At 34.5% G+C, this 20,871-nt stretch overlaps 1 protein-coding gene and 1 long non-coding RNA gene across 7 annotated transcripts in view; one reads left to right on the top strand and one right to left on the bottom strand.

Annotated features, from left to right (window-relative positions):
* CDK5RAP2 (CDK5 regulatory subunit associated protein 2) overlaps positions 1–20,871 on the top strand; it is a 157,373-nt gene that overhangs the window by 70,491 nt on the left and 66,011 nt on the right. For all 6 annotated transcript variants that reach the window (XM_074292913.1, XM_074292912.1, XM_074292915.1 and 3 more), the window contains 4 exons: positions 607–768; positions 14,992–15,089; positions 17,402–17,532; positions 18,668–18,777. In XM_074292913.1, coding sequence (XP_074149014.1) covers positions 607–768; positions 14,992–15,089; positions 17,402–17,532; positions 18,668–18,777 — 501 coding nt within the window. The remainder of the gene's footprint in view (positions 1–606; positions 769–14,991; positions 15,090–17,401; positions 17,533–18,667; positions 18,778–20,871) is intronic.
* Positions 12,115–15,378, bottom strand: LOC141557375 (uncharacterized). The gene is made up of 2 exons (XR_012486775.1): positions 15,342–15,378; positions 12,115–12,413 (listed from the first exon to the last, which is right to left on the bottom strand). It is a non-coding gene; the product is annotated as an uncharacterized LOC141557375 (long non-coding RNA).

Genomic DNA, 20,871 nt, shown 5'->3' with positions numbered 1-20,871 from the left:
TAACACATTATGGGATGGGGACAGAGGAAATTTATTGCACAAAGAAACATTCCTGCTATGTCCAGAGTGATCTGTGAAACTTTGCATTTTCCCAGCTGGAGTCAGATCTCAGCAGATAGGGAAAAGTTTGAGATAGTTTTTAATGTTCATAGACGCATTTTTTCTAGTTTGAGTCAGGTTTTATAATCTTTTTAAAGAGACATTTGGCTTTGCTGCACCCAAAAAGTAAATCACAGATTTATCTTATTAGAAGCAGATATGACAAGGAATGCATTTTTTTTTTTTTTGGATAACAGAATAAGGCTACATTGGTGATATGCTATGAATGAGGTTTATAATGACTGTCACTTCTCTGACCTTTTCTATACATTAATGGCATACTGCCATAGCCAGAGTTGTCCTTTGGGAAAACTTCACATTTGATGAGAAATAATTTAATCAAAATAGAATAGAATTATGCTCATTTATTACATGAACATTATTTGGTAAAGAGGAATTACTTGTAGAACTAGGTATCAGTAAAAAAAAAAAAAGCAAAATATTATGTTCTTGTGACATGTTTTTGCTATGGTAAACACTTGAATTTGCATTCCTTGGTTTTCTTAGCGACTAGATGGGAAGATCAAAGAAAAAGATGTAGAACTTGAACAGCTTTGTAATAGGCTAAATCATCTTTTAAAAGCTAAGGAGGATCTTGAATTGAAGAACGAAGACTTAACAGAAAAGTATGCTCAACAGCTATCAGTCAGAAAAGCCCTATCCTCAGAGGTAAGCTCAGCTGAATTTTACTTCTAAATTTATTTGTTTTTATAGGGAATATGTGGAAACCGCTGTGATTCAAGGAGATCTCCAGATGTTTTCTTGCCACTAATTAAAACCTCGCAATGTGGTAGTGAATTTGATGACATTATCTTCTTCGTATAGATTAATAACCTTTATTCCATGGCATTAGGACTTTGATTACCTAACCTGGAAGCTGGAAAATCACCTCCTGATTAAAGAGTATTTTCTTGTTTTCCATAGGCTTTCTTCTTGGGAAATAAATAAATTTACGACTTGTGGGCTCTTTGGCTAGCTATACAAAGGATATTTAGGAGATAATATGGCCTCTAGCATTACATTGTATGTGAAATAATAAGAAATCCTAGAAAGGGAGGAATTATTTTTAAAAAAGGCCATTTTCTCTAAGTTCTAATTATATACTCTTTTGTTAGTTTTCTAAACTTGAAATATTCAGAAAATTGAGTTTCTAGTCTGGTCATGAATTGGTTATTCTAATCACTAAAAACTTGTGATCCTATGTCTGAAGTCTGTTTTAACTCAAATATGATTGGGATTTTGTGTTTATTTTTTTTTGCATGTCCACCTTTGTTGCATATAATTTTAATGTAAATTTTGACTAAATTGGGTCAAACTATACAGAAAAGTAGTAAGATATTTCTTAATTGGTGTGGGTGAGTCCGCTTCCTTGAAATAAAAATGTACCTGATGACAATTTTCAAAGGGCATATCTTTTGGTCTCTCTCTTGCAATGACCTAAATTCAGTTTGGCACTAACCCTGATTCTTCATTAAAAACAAAAACTGAAATACACACCCAAAACAAATGTTTTATTGATGTCTTTTGCTTTTACTTTATGATCATTTCTGTATATTTTTCCTGCCCTGGAATTTGAAACTGTTCTTGTAACAAAGAAAAATAATTAACTTAAAATAATTGCTAAAGTGACCACTTACAAAATCTTAGACTATATTTTCTAGAGCTCTATTTTTCTGCAAATTAAAGGGAGATAGGTATTTAGGGCCACACACTGGTCAATATAATTATTCAGAATTGGGCTTCTCTTCATTTACATTATTGTGGTTACTGTGATTATTATTCTAGTTCTGCTTGCTTTACTTTGTAGCAGTTCATATAAGATCCTTTCTTTATTTTGTAGGTTTGGATAGGTCACTTAGCCCTCTGCCTTTGAACTTCCTTGTCTATAAAATGAAGAGATAGGTTTAGATCAGAAGGGGAATCAGAATAAAATTTCATTAGGAATTACACAAATAATTTGTGGTTTTTTAAGTCTATGTATTGCCCCTTTCTGTTTGAGTTTGACACTGTTGGGGTAAATTATTGCTATGGTCTCTTTCATCTAGACTTCAGGATCCTGATTGGAGGGAGGAAAGGAGAGTTGGAGGGGACTTTGATTTTAGAGGGAGATGGAAGAACGTAATGGAGATGGCCTCAAAATGGCATGATTCGGTCCAGATTTGGACATGGAGAAGGGGAGATATTTACTATAGCCATTTTGAAACAAAAACATTATTAAACTTGATGAATAATTTTGACTTGTTTGTAGTGAAATCCATTTTTATTTATCATATTTATATCTGCAAAATTGTCCTTTAATTTTTGTGTGATTGTACTATCTTCCCTCCTCACATGTACATTGTGATTGTATGTTGTACAAATGATTCTTAATATCATTAAGCTAGCAGAGTGCAGGTGCTGGTGAGCCCTAAGATGGAAAGAGTTCAAATACAGATCTGGTAACACAGTGTTTCCTATACAGGAGCCAGATTTGCTAAATTCAGAAATGATCATCATTAGATGTTTGGCCACCAGGTGATCAATTGTTTTTGGCTGTAGCAACTCATATACAGGCTGTCAAATTGTAGATTTGGAATATGAGAAAGGAAAAGAAGTGCCCATCTCAGTGAAATTCAGATCCCTAAACAAGGTTATGCTAAATACTATATAAAGATCAATTCTGATGGAACTGGCTATCTTTGGCAATGAGAGGATCCAATTCAGTTCCAATTGGTTAGTGATGAACAATAAGAGCTATGCCCAGCAAAAGAACACTGGGAAATGAGTGTGGACTGCTTGCATTTTTTTTTTTTCTTTCCAGGTTATTTTTACCTTTTTAAATCCGATTTTTCTTGTGCAACAAAAGAACTGTATAAATATGTACACATATATTGTATTTGAGATATACTTTAACATGTTTAACATATATGAGACTGCCTACCATTTAGGGGAGAGGGTGAAGGGAAGGAAAGGAAGAGTTGGAACAGAAGTGATTGCAAGGGTCAATGTTGAGAAATTATCCATGCATATGTTCTGTCAATAAAAAGGTATAATAATAAATACATAAATAAAAATAAAAAAAGAAAAGGTTATGTTATAAGATTTATGATCTGTAGAACTAGTTTAATGTCATATTTTATGCAATTAGTGATATTTAGCTTTTTTGACTTTTTCTTACATATTTTTTGTTTCCATATTACACTAATTTTTACTTATATTCCTTCTGCTAGCCTTATCCAATGAACTATCCCCTGTAACAACAATAAAAAAAGATGGGGAAAAAAATTCAGCTAAACTACCCAACACATTAACCATGTCTGATAATCTGTGCAATATTCTATACTGTTAGACTTCATTCTTCATCTCTGCAGTGAGAGAGAAATGTATATTTTAAATTTTTCTTTGGGGCTAAGGTTGGTTATTAAAATTACATACATAGTTTTATCTGTTCTTTCAGTTGATATTATCATAGACATCATGTATATTGTCTTCATGGTTCTGGTGTTGTCTACTCTTGTTCAATTCATATTTTATGTTTCTCTGAATTCTTCATATTTGCTGGTTTTTGTTACTGCAGTAATATTCTATGATATTAATGTGCAACACTTCCATTCGCCATTCTCTGTATACTTAACTTTGTTTTCATTTCTGTACTACCACAGTAAGTGTAGCTATGAATTTATTTGTGTATATGGAACCTTTTCTTTTGTCTTGCCTCTCCTTGGGAGATATATCTAGTAGTAATATCATTGAGTTACTTTAGATTGCTTTCCAGAATAGGTGGACTATTTCATGGCTTTACAAATATTTATTCTGCCTATCTTTCTATCACCCCTCTAGCATAAACTTTTTTCTGTTTTATCATATTTTTTTGATTTTCTTGCTGTGAGGTGAAACTGAGTAGGTTTAATTTTTATTTCCATTATAGTGGTTTGGATCAGTCTTTCATGTGATTGTTTCTAGATTATTCTTTAGCCATGTCTCATCCAGTGTGGTCCATGGGGTTTTCTTGGTAAAGATACTAGAATTGTTTGATATTCCCTTACAGCAGACAAACTTGCCCAGGATCGTAGAGCTAGTAAGTGTGTCTGAGGCTGGATTTGAATTCAGGTCTTTCTGACTCCAAGGCCAGCTATCAATTGACTGATCCACCTAACTGCCTCCTGTTATTAGATAGTAATTGTTTATTCATATGCATTGACCAAGGGTTATGACTCTTGGTTTATATTTGTATTAATTATCTTTTTGTCTTGGATATCAGACCTGTATCAGAAATATTTGTTGCAAACTTTTCCTATTCATCAGTTTCCTACAATTTCCTAGCTGTATTGATTTTGTTTATGCAAGAGACTTTTCAGTTTCATGAAATCCTAATTACCTACTTTATTTATTTGTTATCTGTTTTATCCCTTGTTTAGTAAGAGTTCTTCCCCTGAAAATAATTGTGAAAATACCTACTTCTATAATTCAGGTTGTTGTTTTTTTCTTCTATATGTTCTTTCATACTTAAATTGAGTGTCCATTTAAAACATACTCTGTTTTGTAATTTGAAGTAGTTTATTCTTGGCCACATTTAGTTTTTTTTTTTTTTTTTTTTTTACTTTTTATTTTTTTTTATAATTATAACATTTTTTTGACAATACATATGCATGGGTATTTTTTACAACATTATCCCTTGCACTTACTTCTATTCAGATTTTTTTTATTCAGATTTTTTCCTTTCCTCCCCCAACCCCCTCCCCCAGATGGCAAGCAGTCTTATATATGTTAAATATATTACAGTATATTCTAGATACAATATATGTGTGTAGAACCGAATTTTTTGTTGCACAGGAAGAATTGGATTCAGAAGGTAAAAATAACAGTTTACATTCATTTCCCAGTGTTCCTTTTCTGGATGTAGCTGGTTCTGTCCATCATTAATCAATTGGAATTGGATTAGCTCTTGTCTATGTTGAAGAAATCCACTTCCATCAGCATACATCCTCGTACAGTATCATTGTTGAGGTGTATAATGATCTTCTGGTTCTGCTCGTTTCACTCAGCATCAGTTGATGTAAGTCTCTCCAAGCCTCTCTGTATTTCTCCTGTTGGTCATTTCTTATAGAACAATAATATTCCATAATATTCATATACCATAGTTTACCCAACCATTCTCTAATTGATGGACATCCATTCATCTTCCAGCTTCTAGCCACTATGAAAAGGGCTGCCACAAACATTTTGGCACATACAGGTCCCTTTCCCTTCTTTAGTAGTTCCTTGGGGTATAAGCCCAGTAGTAGTATGGCTGGGTCAAAGGGTATGCACATTTTGATAACTTTTTGGGCATAATTCCAGATTGCTCTCCAGAATGGTTGGATTCTTTCACAACTCCACCAACAATGCATCAGTGTCCCAGTTTTCCCACAGCCCCTCCAACATTCATCGTTATTTGTTCCTGTCATCTTAGCCAATCTGACAGGTGTGTAATGATACCTCAGAGTTGTCTTAATTTGCATTTCTCTGATCAATAGTGATTTGGAACACTTTCATATGAGTGGAAATAGTTTTAATTTCATCATCTGAAAATTGTCTGTTCATATCCTTTGACCATTTATCAATTGGAGAATGGCTTGATTTCTTATAAATTAAAGTCAATTCTCTGTATATTTTGGAGATGAGGCCTTTATCAGAACCTTTAATTGTAAAAATTTTTTCCCAATTTGTTACTTCCCTTCTAATCTTGTTTGCATTAGTTTTGTTTGTGCAGAAACTTTTTAATTTGGTGTAATCAAAATGTTCTATTTTGTGATCAATAATGGTCTCTAGTTCTCCCTTGGACACAAACTCCTTCCTCCTCCACAAGTCTGAGAGGTAAACCATCCCATGTTCCTCCAATTTATTTATGATTTCGTTCTTTATGCCTAAATCTTGGACCCATTTTGATCTAATCTTAGTATGTGGTGTTAAATGTGGGTCCATGCCTAGTTTCTGCCATACTAATTTCCAGTTTTCCCAGCAGTTTTTGTCAAATAATGAATTCTTATCCCAAAATTTGGGATCTTTGGGTTTGTCAGAGATTAGATTGCTATTTTTATTCACTATCTTGCCCTGTGAACCTAACCTATGCCACTGATCAACTAGTCTATTTCTTAGCCAATACCAAATGGTTTTGGTGACTGTTGCTTTATAATATAGCTTTAAATCAGGTACACTTAGACCACCTTCCTCTGACTTTTTTTTCATTAGTTCCCTTGCAATTCTCGACCTTTTATTCTTCCATATGAATTTTGTTGTTATTTTTTCTAGGTCATTAAAATAGTTTCTTGGGAGTCTGATTGGTATAGCACTAAATAAATAGATTAGTTTGGGGAGTATTGTCATCTTTATTATATTCGCTCGGCCTATCCAAGAACACTGAATGTCTTTCCAATTATTTAAATCTGACTTTATTTTTGTGGCAAGTGTTTTGTAATTTTGCTCATATAATTCCTGACTCTCCTTTGGTAGATATATTCCCAAATATTTTATACTATCGACTGTTATTTTGAATGGAATTTCTCTTTGTATCTCTTGCTGTTGCAATTTATTGGTGATGTATAAAAATCCTGAGGATTTATGTGGATTTATTTTGTATCCTGCGACTTTGCTAAAATTCTGAATTATTTCTAATAGCTTTTTAGCAGAGTCTTTGGGGTTCTCTAAGTATACCATCATGTCATCTGCGAAAAGTGACAATTTGATTTCTTCATTTCCTACTCTAATTCCTTGAATCTCTTTCTCGGCTCTTATTGCCGAGGCTAGAGTTTCTAGTACTATATTGAATAGTAATGGTGATAGTGGGCAACCTTGTTTCACTCCTGATCTTACAGGGAAAGGTTCTAGTTTATCACCATTATATATGATGTTTACTGAAGGTTTTAAATATATGCTCCTTATTATTTTAAGGAATAGTCCATTTATTCCTATACTCTCAAGCGTTTTTAGTAGGAATGGATGTTGGATTTTATCAAATGCTTTTTCTGCATCTATTGAGATGATCATATGGTTTTTATTAATTTGATTATTAATATGGTCAATTATACTAATAGTTTTCCTAATATTAAACCAGCCCTGCATTCCTGGTATAAATCCCACTTGGTCAAAGTGTATTATCCTGGGGATGATTTTTTGAAGTCTATTTGCTAATATCTTATTTAAGATTTTAGCATCAATATTCATTAAGGAAATTGGTCTATAGTTTTCTTTCTCAGTTTTCGATCTACCTGGTTTAGGTATCAGTACCATGTCTGTGTCATAGAAGGAATTTGGTAGGACTCCTTCAATCCTTATTTTTTCAAATAGTTTACATAGCATTGGAGTTAGTTGTTCTTTAAATGTTTGGTAGAATTCACCTGTAAATCCATCTGGTCCTGGGGACTTTTTCTTAGGAAGTTGGTTAATAACTTGGTCTATTTCTTTTTCTGAGATGGGACTATTTAGACTACTTACTTCTTCCTCTGTTAATCTGGGCAAGCTATATTTTTGAAGGTATTCTTCCATTTCATTTAAGTTATCGAATTTATCGGCATAAAGTTGAGCAAAGTAGCTCCTAACTATTGTTCTAATTTCCTCTTCATTAGTGGTGAGTTCACCCTTTTCATTTTCAAGACTATCAATTTGCTTTTTCTCTTTCCTTTTTTTAATCAGGTTTACTAAGGGTTTGTCTATTTTGTTGGTTTTTTCATAAAACCAACTCTTAGTTTTATTAATTAATTCAATAGTTTTTTTACTTTCAATTTTATTAATCTCACCTTTTATTTTTTGAATTTCAAGTTTTGTGTTTGTCTGGGGGTTTTTAATTTGTTCCTTTTCTAGCAATTTTAGTTGTAAGCCCAATTCGTTGGCCCTCTCTTTCTCTATTTTATGCAAGTAGGCCTATAGAGATATAAAACTTCCCCTTATTACTGCTTTGGCTGTATCCCACACATTTTGGTATGATGTCTCATTATTGTCATTCTCTTGGGTGAAGTTATTAATTATGTCTATGATTTGCTGTTTTACCCAATCATTCTTTAGTATAAGATTATTTAGTTTCCAATTATTTTTTGGTCTATTTTCCCCTGGCTTTTTATTAAATGTTATTTTGATTGCATTATGGTCTGAAAAGGATGCATTTACTATTTCTGCCTTACTGTATTTGATTTTGAGGTTTTTATGCCCTAGTATATGATCAATTTTTGTATAGGTTCCATGAACTGCTGAGAAGAAAGTATATTCCTTTCTGTCTCCATTTAGCTTTAGCCAAAGATCTATCATATCAAACTTTTCTAGTATTCTATTTACCACTTTGACTTCTTTCTTATTTATTTTGTGGTTTGATTTATCTAATTCTGAGAGTGCAAGGTTGAGATCTCCCACTATTATAGTTTTGCTATCTATTTCCTCTTGCAGCTCTCTTAATTTCTCTTTTAAGAATTTAGATGCTGCACCACTTGGTGCATATATGTTTAATATTGATACTGCTTCATTATTGATGCTGCCCTTTAGCAGGATATAATGCCCTTCTTTATCTCTTTTAATTCGATCAATTTTTGTTTTTGCTTGATCTGAGATGAGGATGGCTACTCCTCCTTTTTTGGTTTTGCCTGAAGCATAATAGATTCTGCTCCACCCTTTTACTTTTAGTTTGAATGTCTCACCCTGTTTCAGGTGTGTTTCCTGTAAACAACATATAGTAGGATTCTGACTTTTAATCCAGTCTGCTAACTGCTTCCTCTTTATGAGGCAGTTTGCCCCATTCACATTTATGGTTAGAAGTACTAATTCTATATTGCTTGCCATCCTATTAACCCCTGCTTATGCTTTTCCCCTTTCCTTCCCTTTTACCCTCCTATCCAGTATTAAACTGGTGAACACCACTTGCTTTTCATAGCCCTCCCTTTTTAGGATCCCTCCCCCACCTTAAAGATCCTCCCCTTATTTTACCCCTTTTCCTCGAAATTACTGTATTCCCTTCCCCTTAGCTTACTTCTTCCCTTTCATTTTTCAATGAAGTGGAAGAAGTTTCACCATAAATCGAATATGTCTATTGATACACGCTATGTTCATCTCCCTCCTTTCTTTCTCTCAGATATAATAGGTTACCTTTGCCTCTTCATGAGATGTAGTACCACCACTTTACACTTTTTTATGATATAATCTCCTTTCCACCTCTAGTTTCTAAGACAAATTGTACATATGTTCTTTATATATTTTTTTGACAGAAGTATAGTTCTCAAGATTTCTTTTTACCTTTTTAGAAATCTCTTGAGTTCTGTGTTTGAAGATCAAACCTTTTATGTAGGTCTGGTTTTTTCATCAAAAATAGATGGAATTCATTTATTTTGTTAAATGTCCATCTTCTTCCCTGGAAAACGATGCTCATTCTTGCTGGGTAAGTTATTCTTGGCTGCATACCAAGTTCCTTAGCCTTTCAGAATATCATGTTCCAGGCCCTGCGTTCTTTTAATGTGGACACTGCTAGATCCTGGGTTATCCTTATTGTGGATCCTCCATATCTGAATTGCTTTTTTCTCTCAGCTTCCAATATCATTTCCTTTGTCTGATGGTTCTTGAACTTGGCCACTATATTTCTTGGCGTTTTGATTTTAGGGTCCCTTTCAGTAGGTGATCGATGAATTTTTTCAATGTCTATTTTACCCTCTGTTTCCAGAATGTCTGGGCAGTTCTCTTTGATAATTTCCTCGAAAATGGTGTCCAAGTTCTTTTTTTCCTCCCATTTTTCAGGGAGTCCGATTATTCTCAAATTGTCTCTCCTGGATCTGTTTTCCAGGTCTGTTGTCTTTCTGGTAAGGTACTTGACATTCTTTTCAATTGTTTCATTTCTCTGGTTTTGCTTGACTACCTCTTGGTTTCTCCTTGAGTCATTCATTTCTACTTATTCCAGTCTAATTTTCAATGATGTATTTTCTTCACTCACTTTTTTTATATCTCTTTGTAATTGTCCAATTGAGTTTTTATCTTCTATGGGATTTTTTTCCATTTTATCCATTTTATTTTTTAGAGAGCTGATTTCTTTTTCCAGCTCACTAATCCTGTTTTCCTTGGAGTTGTTTACCTTTTCCAGCTCACTAATCCTGTTGTCCTTGGAGTTGTTTACCTTTTCCAGCTCACTAATCTTGTTTCTCAATGATTTGATTTCTTTATCCACTCTGTCTTTGAATGCATGGGATGACTTCTCCAGGCTCTCTTGCCAAGCTTCCCTTTCCTTTTCCCATTTCTCTTCCAGCTCTCTTGTGAGAGCCTTTTTGATTTCCTCTATAAGGTTCTTTTGTATTGAGGAGCAGCTTATATCCCTCCCAGGGGATACATCTGGGGACAGTCTGTTCCTAGTCTCCTCAGCATTTGAAGTCTGCTCCCTCTCCACACAGAAGCTGTCAATGGTTAGAGCCCTTTTGAATTTTTTTGTTCATTTTGTTAGAGTAGGAATCAAAGAAAACAAACTGACAAGAGAAACAATTGGTCTGTTTTGGGGGGGATGGGGCTGGATGGTATTAATGGGCTTCCTCTACAGACTGGGTGTAGGGCAGCAGAGAGCCACTAACAGAACAGCAATGACTGTACTGAGTCTGCGCTCTGAAGCTCCGAGAACGCACCGAGTCAGTCCAGGTGGGGGTTGGGGGTGGCCGGGCTCTGAGAGACGCTGGCTTTCCGGGGTTTTAATCTTCACCTTCGGTGTTTACACCCTCTCCACTGCTCCCGGCTTGCTGCCAAGACGGAGCATCCACACTGGGGCAAAAGCCCTTTCACAGAAATGGCAGAGATCACACCCCTCCCCCTCCGGTCTGAGCTGTGTGAGCTGCCTGTCTTGCTCTTGCTGCCTGCCCTCAGTCTGCGCCCAGTCTGATTGACCCTCCCCCGAGCAAACACAGACCTTTTCTGGCGACTTTCAAGGATGTCTTCTCTTGGTCATTATTTGTGGATTTCTTTCTGGGTCAAGCATTAAGTCAGAGGCTTGTCATGAAGTAAGTTCTGAGAGAAAACGAGGAGCTCAAGCAGCTGTCTGCCTCCACGCCGCCATCTTGGCCGGAAGTCCCACATTTAGTTTTTAAAAACATGAAGGTTTACAGTAAAATGAATTCATGGTCAGACTAATTTTGTTTTTCAAATTGCAAATTTTCAGAATTCTGATTTGTTACATTATAGGGTTTTTCTGTTTTGGGTATTTTCCTTTCTCCAAAAATATTCCTCCAAAAATTTCAGCTTGTTACAGGGAATGTTTGATGTTCTAAATGAAATATATGTAAGATTTGTACGTTTGCAAACCTTTAAGTATCATATAAATATTTGTTATTTTTATTATCTTTATTATTGTCATCTCTGCAGATTTGGGACACATAGTCAGTGTAATTTGTCCTTTGTCCTTATGTTAAGTATTGTAAGAACTTGAGAGTGAATGTTGAATGATAGGGTATTGAATAATAGGAAATAGGTATCTTTATGATAAGTTGTAGTCAAAATTATAATTGGTGCTGCAGTTGTTGATATAGTTGAAACATTATAGCTACTCTTCAACAATGAGATGATTCAAACCAATTCCAGTTGTTCAGTAAAGAAGAGAATCAGTTATACCCAGAGAGAGAACTATGGAAAATGAGTGTGGTCCACAACATAGCATTTCCCCCCTTTCTATTATTGTTTGCTTGTATTTTTTGTTTTCCTTCTCAGGTTTTTTTCTTTCTTTCTAGATCCGATTTTTCTTGTGCAGCAAGATAACTGTATAAATATGTATACATATATTGGATTTAACATATTTAACATATTTTGGGCTACCTACCATCTAGGGGAGAGGATGCGGGGTAGGACGGGAAAAGTTGGAACAGAAGGTTTTGCAAGGGTCAATGTTGAAAAATTACCCATGTATATGTTTTGTAAATAAAAAAGCTATATTAAAAAAATAAAAAAGCTATAATAAAAAAATAAAAACAAAACAAAAAAAAGAAACATTATAGGTAATAAGTCTTTAAAAATAGAATTTTTGCAGTTGTAAGTAGGCTGCCGACATTTTATAACTATTTAAATTGATAAAGCTGTTTATTGATTGTCTTCTTCACAGTTGGGAAGTGATTCCCTTTTCTATTTGAGCTTTCTCTCTTAGGATTGTGCTGAACATATTGTAGCAGTTTCACTTGGGCCATTGAAGTTTGTGTTGATGATAGGCACTTGTCTTTTGGACTGGTTTATTTCCTGATTTTGATGAGGTATAAATTCATCATTTCTTGTTCTTGCCTAAGCTTCTTGGTACTTGAATTCTATTCCAGATGAGGCCTTTAGTTTAATCAGCTCTTCTGATGAAGCCAAGTGAATTTATTCTAATAGGGTATGATTTATTGTGTTAGAATGGGGTAATTTATGAAATAGCATCCTAAATCTCTGCACTTAATTTAGCTAACATGAGTGAGTACTTTTCCCCTAGCAAGAGGTTTATTTACATTGGCTTACCTTAGGCTAGACAAAATATTTTTAGGAATTCTCCTTTTAACATTCATGTCATCAGTACTTTTTAAGACCAGAGTTGTATGGGATTTCTACTTATAATCCCAGTGAGTAGTTCCCTCTTCAATACAGATCAACATCTGTTCTCAAACTTAGCATCTTAGAGAGTTTTTTGAGGCCCCAAGAGCATAAATGATTGTAGCCATGATGTGCCAGAGGTGGGACTTGAACATATGTTTTCTGATTTCAAGGCCAGCTCTCTATCCATTTTGCCTTTTAATTTTCACATAATTAATTCATAGAATCTGAATTTTATATTTAGAAATAAACTTAGAGATCATTTAGCCTAATCTCTTCATTTTACAAACAGAGAATCAAGACCTAGAAAGGGGAAACGATTCTGTAACTGTTGTTATGGGCCGGAACTTGAAACAAGGATTCTTACAAGGTGTTAAGTCAGTGGAATTGATAAGACAATGATTAGTTATCTAGTTTAGCATGGTGATTAATAGTTTTCTAGTTCAAGTTCAGTATGATTGATTTAAACTTACAACAAATAATGGTTCCCTAGAGATAATAATGTTTGGTTTATACTCAGTATACTGTATATAAACTGGGACAAACTCAGCCAGAGAGAGACTTGGAAGGGACTTGGAGAAGACAGAGGACTGGTGGTGGGAGCTCAAGCTCTTGGAGCCAAGGAGAAAGATTCACTCCATCTCACACCACTGTGGTGGCTGGCTTCTTGCATTTCTCCACTGAGACCAAGGCAGTCTGAAGGCCACAAGAAAGTTAGCTGGGCCCCAGGCAAGGAAACAGACTATGTAGGAGACAATAAAGACTTTTGGACTTTAACTCCTGGCTATTCTCGTGGTGATTACTCTGCTAAAATGAAAGCTGGTCCAGAGACCTCCAGAAAACCAACCAGAACACTCCATTTTGTCTGCTTTACTTCGCTCACATCTTTGGTTTGGGCCCTTATTACCTCTTATTTGGACTATTAAATAGCTTCCTATTTGGTCACCCTTATTAAAATTACTCTTCCCTACTGCAGTTCATTCATCAGCTCCACCTAACTGATTTTTCTAAGCAAAAGTTTGACTGTGTCCACTTATTGTCCCTTTAATAAATGGCTCCTTGTTAGCTTTGATTATTATTTAACCCTTTTATCACATGACCTCTTTCTACTTTTCCAGTCTTCTTACATACCCTTTATATACTTAGTGATCCATCCATACCTACCTAATTAAATTACTCTTCCTCAATTGTGAAGTCCCATTTTCTTTCTCTACTTTTTCATTTGCTTTCTCTAAAGCCTGGAATGCTCCCTTTTCTTATCCTTGCCTCTTGGAATCGCTGATTTTCTTTAAGATTCAGCTTAAGTGCAACTTGATAAGTGAAGCTTTTCCTAATCCCAAGCTCCTAGAACTCTACTTTCCAAAATTACCTTGAATTTATTTTGTTTATATATGCTTATATACACGCTAGGTTTTTCTTGTACACAAACTCTTTAAGATATTTCTGAGAAAAACCATTCGCTTTTTGTTTCCCTGAAGGTTTTAGATCACAGAGTGGATCAGGAGAGGGGATACCAGGCCCAACTCTGGTTTTTACCCCCTCTCCCTAAGATAACCTGCAGATTGTGGAGAGGAAGGTACAGTAGCAACAACTGACTTGGTCTATCTGGTCAGTCTTCAGAATCTGTTTGTTGACTTTCCCTGGTTATGTACATCATTTGCTAAAGCAGAAGTGTGCCAGTGGAAGATTGTAGAACCCCAAATTCCAGTTAAGAACTATGACATTCAGCATGATTTCCACAAGACTGTGACATTTCTAGTAGTAATTGGCAGCCAGTGCCTTTATTTTATCATGTAATCTTTTTGGATTAGAAATAAAATAGCTTTTTATTTATTTATTTATTTATTTATTTTTTAGAATACCTTGGTTCTAGAAAAGCAGTAGTTCAGCTTGTATCTAAAGAACATTTTCAGAATTTCTCCCCCTAGCAAGCTAATGCTTTGCATAAGGTCCTCAAAATACCTGTCTTGCCATATCACTTTGGTTGGGTCGTTAATAATTTCCACCCTTTCAAGAGTGAGGAGGCTGATAAAAAGCACTTTTTGTATTGTTGAAAAAATGATGAACAACTGCTAAGATGAGTGAATGTTTCATGACAGGCAAATAACAGAACTATTAGTCTTTTTTAATAATAGCTGTTTATATGTTGGATGAATAGCTTTCAGCTTCAACTCTGTACTAGATGATAGACAACTGTTCCTTATTCTTCCTGCAGATGGTGGTCTCTAACTGTTAACTTAGTCAAAGATTGGCATAGTTGTTTTTCTAACTGTATTTTTCAGATCTTACACATGTATATATGTTTGCATGGATGTTGTATACAGATAAATCCTTTTAACAATTTTACCTTAATATCATGTCCATTGTTGTTTCTAGGAAAAGCAAGGATCTGAGTATGAAGAGCTAATTCATGCTTTAAAGAAAGAGCAGCACATTTATTCTGATTTAGTAAAAGCCCTGAAAGATTCAGACAGGTAAGTGTTTTAAAATCTCATATACAAAAGAATATCTTTGAAAAATCTTGCACATTGGTAATAACAGCAAATCTATGCCTTTTGACATAGAAAAAAGATGCAAAAAATGATGGAAATAGTTGGACAATTACTACTTTTTTTTTTTTTTTTACTTAGCAATCTGATGCCCTCTCTTTCTAACAGGAAGACTGTGTTTTGAATAGGGATGCCTTCTGGTTTACAATAAGGCTATTATGTAGACTTAATTTTTACCTGATATTGAGAGATCCTGGTTCTTACCCTCACTGCCACTAGTTAGTGGTCCAACCTTGGACTAGTTACTTTTTTTGTTTATGCGTCTCCTTAGAAATACTAGACTGGACTGGATTCTTTGGGTTCCAATATTCTGTGTTCTAAGGTTCCTTCCATCTCTGAAAAATTCTGGGAATTTATGTCTCATAATGTATAATAGGAGAACATTCTGGACAACTTTAAAACTTCAAGTTTGGAAGAAATGAAAATATGAAAATATTCTGTTTAAATTGTGTTCATCCTCAATGTGGTCAACATTAAGTATAACTTCTTGGAAGTGGGCCTCTCTTAAAATCCTTGGATTATGGAGTTATCCCATCCGGGATTAAGGCCATTTTGTTAAGAGAAAGAGGGCAAATTTGATTTTAATTGTATATTTTTTTCAACTAGGAGTTCAAATACATTTTAGAGGGTTACTGGAACATATAGGCAACTGTGTCCATTTTTATGCTTGACTAGAATCACTTAGAGCTTTGGATTTTGCTGCCTATTTTATGAAAAAAAAAAAAAAAAGTCTAGGTTAGATGGTGAAATTGTTTCTTAAATTGTAATTGAATGCTGCCAGGGTGATTTGCCAGGGGAATAACTACGAAGGATTCTTAAAAGCTTTATGTTTGTTGAATGTGTGTCTTGTGGTGCAGTGTATAGTGTGTGCTACAGTATTTATGCTTTATAGAGCTTTTGGATCACAAATGTGGATGGATCCACTTTGAAAGAAACTACTTCAATTAATTCTTCTTGGGTATATAAAAAAGGGTAGAAGAATCTTTTTTTCTCTCAAGTAGGCAGTGGTTATCATTGGGAAGGCAGCTGCAAAGAAAATGATTAATTTTTCAGTTCTTCCATTTAGTAAAAACAGTATTACTAATAATAGCTAATATTTATATGGTATTTTAATATTTGCAAAACACTTTACAGAGTTTATTGTTTTTGATCCTCAAAATACTCTTGTGGAAGAGGCACTATTGTTCTTATTTTATAGTTGAGCAAATTGGAACTGAGAGAAAGTACATGATTTGCCCAGAGTTAGAGATCCAGCAAGTGTCTAGTCTTCAGAACCAGGTCTTTTGGATTCCCCGGGTCCTGTCCATTTATTTCTTGTGCTTTTTAATTGAAGAAAAACTTTGTACCTGTAGGACTGAAGAAGTTTCTAGCCTTTTAAAGTCATCAAAATATGATCTTTTAGAATAGAATGAGCTGAAAGGGACCTTAGAAGTAGGGTATTCAAGAAGAGAAAATAAGCTCTTAGAATTAGTTCTTTTAGGAATCAATTTTCCTCTTGCTCCCCCTTCATTTTCAAGTGAAAAAATAACCTTGGAGAGAAAAGAGATGTTGTCCCAGGTTCCATAACCAACTAGTGGTCATAAAGAATCACTTTCTCTTGAGGAGGGGGTGGGGTTGTATAGTTTTCAAAAAACTATTACTCTTTTTGTTTGGGGGAGCATTGATGTTAAATGCAGGTATGACATTAGTATACTTTTCACCCTGTCAAAAAGTAGAAGAGAATGAAGCAATTGTTTCTCCTAGTGCCAAATAGTAGGAGGTTAGCTAAAACAATCTTTCTTTTTTTCTGATAAGATTCTTCTTCAGTGCTATGTTGTAACATGATGGGAAGGTTTTCTATCAGCCTTCCAAATTGATCATTATTATTGTCATGAGATGGAACAGGGAAAAACTGTGAACAGAATTCCTTTCCTTGTAGGAAAGGTTGCTTTAAAACAAGCAGTCAGCATAGAAGATTAGATATAATGGTTTATTTTCATCTCAATAGATGCTGATTTATGTGTATTGAATATTATGTGGATGAAGAGGAGGGAAATGTCTGAAGGGGGAAGTAACAGTTGATTCTGTGGAATATGTTTTTTAGAGAAAACTTCATTTCAGACTATGGTTGGGCTATGGCAGAAGAGTAAAATTTTTTTCTCTGGAAGAAAGACTTTCTAGGTTTTTTATAGTATGTGTTATAATTATGAGGTAATAAAATGTGTTTGGTTTTATAATTTTTTGTATCTTTTGCAAAGTATCAACAATCTGCAGGCTGAATTAAACAACATTTTTTCACTGCGAAAGCAACTAGAAGATGATGTTCTGTCTTACCAGACCTTGAGGAAGACCCTAGAAGATCAAATTAATGAAATTAAGAGGCAAGAAGGTATAGTGACTTGTAAATTCATGCTTAATTAGGCCTTTTCCTATACTCAGTCTCTTTCACTTTGACTGTTTTGTGTGAACTTTGAGGTGATAAGGACAATTAAACACAGGATCTATGAAAATTTTATTAATAACTATTTCTGCTGTCCTCCATTTTATTTTTAGTATAAGTACCAACTGCTTCAGAAGGCAAGGTATATGTATAGGGATACTTTTTTTTTCCTCTTGCAGCAAATTCTAATAATGCCATGTCACTTCAGCTGCAGTGATGATTTTAAGCTGCTTACAGTTCCTATAATCGTAATTTACTGTTTTCTGCTTAAATTAAGGATTCCTGGCTTTTTGTATTCTTGTGGCTGGAGGGTCACTTTCCCAGCTGGGGGATTTCATTTTCTTATTATGATTTGATTGACACATATTCTGTCTACTGTGATACACAATTAGGACAGCTGATAGAGCCACGTCAGGCAGATCTTTTGTCAGTTTGAATTAAGCATATTGGAGACATTTCATGGTTCCTTTATGTAAGAGCAGTGTCATCAGAGATTTAATTTTGTTGGAGGGAGGGGAAGGATATGATTTGACTTTGATTAAAATTAAATTCCAAATGTAGCTGTGTTTGCCCACATTCTTTTAAGGTTTTGAGGTGTTTGCTAGTTTGACTTCAACCTATTTTGTTGTTGCTGCTGTGTATGGGTTTACTTTTATCTTAGATTTATGCCTAAGTCATCCATGGTCTCACTTTTCTGTGAAGAATGTGGGGCCAATGAATATAAGTTCTGCAGTAGTGTAAGTGTTGTCACTTGGTTTACCTAATCTTCCCCTTGAGGTCTGCAGCTAATATTCTCATTATCTTAACTAAATTAGAATAACTTGTAGTGCATATTTATAAGAACAACAATTATTGTGTAAGTTATAATTCAATTGGAAAACTGGCAAGTCCAATAGGATATGGCAAATTCCCCAAAGGAAAAGAGGGGAGCACATTCTTTCATTATAAAGGTTTACATTTCTAAGTTCCTCTGCTTGCCTTTCCAAAATTAAGTCTAAAGTTGGCTTTGTTAGAAAGAAAGCTTGAATTTGTTTGTATCACTCATCAATAATATTTCTGACATTTTTTTTTTCTCTTTTGACAGAAGAATCCATTTCATTTTATAGTGATCAGACGTCCTATTTGAGTATTTGCATTGGTGATCATGATCGTTTCCAGACAGAACATTTGTCTCTAGAAGAACTTAAACAAAGGGTATTAACTAGTTTCTTATTTGCTTCTTATTAGAGATGAGTTTTTTCTTCATTTCTAGCAGTCTCAGAAAAGAGAACCCTTAGGTTCAGGAAGTTTTATTACTTTGTCCCCATCTAACAAATGATTATCCTAAAGCAGTAAAGCTTTACATCATCTTTAAACTGGAGGAAATCATATTAGATTGCCAGTCAATATTAGCATTTTTAGAACTTCTTGTTTGGAAATGCCCTCAGAATCTGTGACATTAAATAAATTAAAGGTGTTCTTTTATATATAAAAGAGATTGAAATATCAGTCAAGGAGAAAATGTAATACTTGGGAGGAGGAACTTAATTTTGTAGGAATAGACAAGATGAACATACCAAACATAGAAAGAACAGTGAAGAATAGAAGCTTGTCCTTGATAACTGATGGTTCATACTATGAATTTTTTGAGTTCAACAAAAGGATAGATGAGTCCATTTCTCTTCTATATTGTAAGACCAGACTCTTGTATTCATGGATAATACTTTTCTTTTGGACCTATAACTTTTTTCTTTTGGATCATTGTGGTTTTTTTCCCCTTCAAATGTCAAAAAAGCAACAACAACAAAAAGTAGTTTTTTTTTTTTTGTTTTTTTTTAAATGATTTCTGAATTTATTAATTAGCTACTATATTAGGACACTAAAAATACAAAGAAACCTGAAACCCTCAATGAACTTATGTTCTACTTGGGAGATCAAATATAATGATCTCCCTTTTTTATGACTTAGAAAAAGGATAAATATGTGAGAAGAGGAGGGAATCAGGTCTACTTTTTTCTTTAAAAAAAAAAAAAGTCTTTTTCTTGACATTCTTTTTTTTTTTTTATTTTTATTTTTATTTATTTTTTTTATTCATTTTTCCAAATTATCCCCTCCCTCCCTCCACTCCCTCCCCCCGATGGCAGGTAATCCCATACATTTTACATGTGTTACAATATAACCTAGATACAATATATGTGTGTAAATACCGTTTTCTTATTGCACATTAATTATTAGCTTCCGAAGGTATAAGTAACCTGGGTAGATAGACAGTAGTGCTAACAATTTACATTCACTTCCCAGTGTTCCTTCTCTGGGTGTAGTTGTTTCTGTCCATCATTGATCAACTGGAAGTGAGTTGGATCTTCTTTATGTTGAAGATTTCCACTTCCATCAGAATACATCCTCATACAGTATTGTTGTTGAAGTGTACAGTGATCTTCTGGTTCTGCTCATTTCACTCAGCAACAGTTGATTTAAGTCTCTCCAGGCCTCTCTGTATTACTCCTGCTGGTCATTTCTTACAGAGCAATAATATTCCATAACCTTCATATACCACAATTTACCCAACCATTCTCCAATTGATGGACATCCATTCAACTTCCAGTTTTTAGCTACAACAAAAAGAGCTGCCACACACATTTTGGCACATACAGGTCCCTTTCCACTCTTTAGTATTTCTTTGGGATATAATCCCAATAACAGCAATGCTGGGTCAAAGGGTATGCACAGTTTGATAACTTTTTGGGCATAGTTCCAAATTGCTCTCCAGAATGGCTGGATTCTTTCACAACTCCACCAACAATGTATCAGTGTCCCAGTTTTCCCACATCCCCTCCAACATTCATCATTATTTGTTCCTGTCATTTTAGCCAATCTGACAGGTGTGTAGTGGTATCTCAGAGTTGTCTTAATTTGCATTTCTCTGATCAGTAGTGATTTGGAACACTCTTTCATATGAGTGGAACTAGTTTCAATTTCATCATCTGAGAATTGTCTGTTCATATCCCTTGACCATTTATCAATTGGAGAATGGTTTGGTTTCCTATAAATCAGGGTCAGTTCTCTATATATTTTGGAAATGAGACCTTTGTCAGAACCTTTACTTTTAAAAATATTTTTCCAATTTGTTACTTCCCTTCTAATCTTGTTTGCATTAGTATTGTTTGTACAGAAACTTTTTAGTTTGATGTAATCAAAATCTATTTTATGATCAATAATGATCTCTAGTTCTCCTCTGGTCATAAATTCCTTCCTCATCCACAGGTCTGATAGGTAGACTATTCTCTGTTCCTCTAATCTATTTATTAT

This window comes from Sminthopsis crassicaudata, chromosome 2 (assembly GCF_048593235.1).
Source record: "Sminthopsis crassicaudata isolate SCR6 chromosome 2, ASM4859323v1, whole genome shotgun sequence".
NCBI classification, from domain to species: Eukaryota; Metazoa; Chordata; class Mammalia; order Dasyuromorphia; family Dasyuridae; genus Sminthopsis; species Sminthopsis crassicaudata.
Note: the sequence above shows the minus strand (reverse complement) of the source record. Positions and strands in the feature narration are given on the sequence as shown.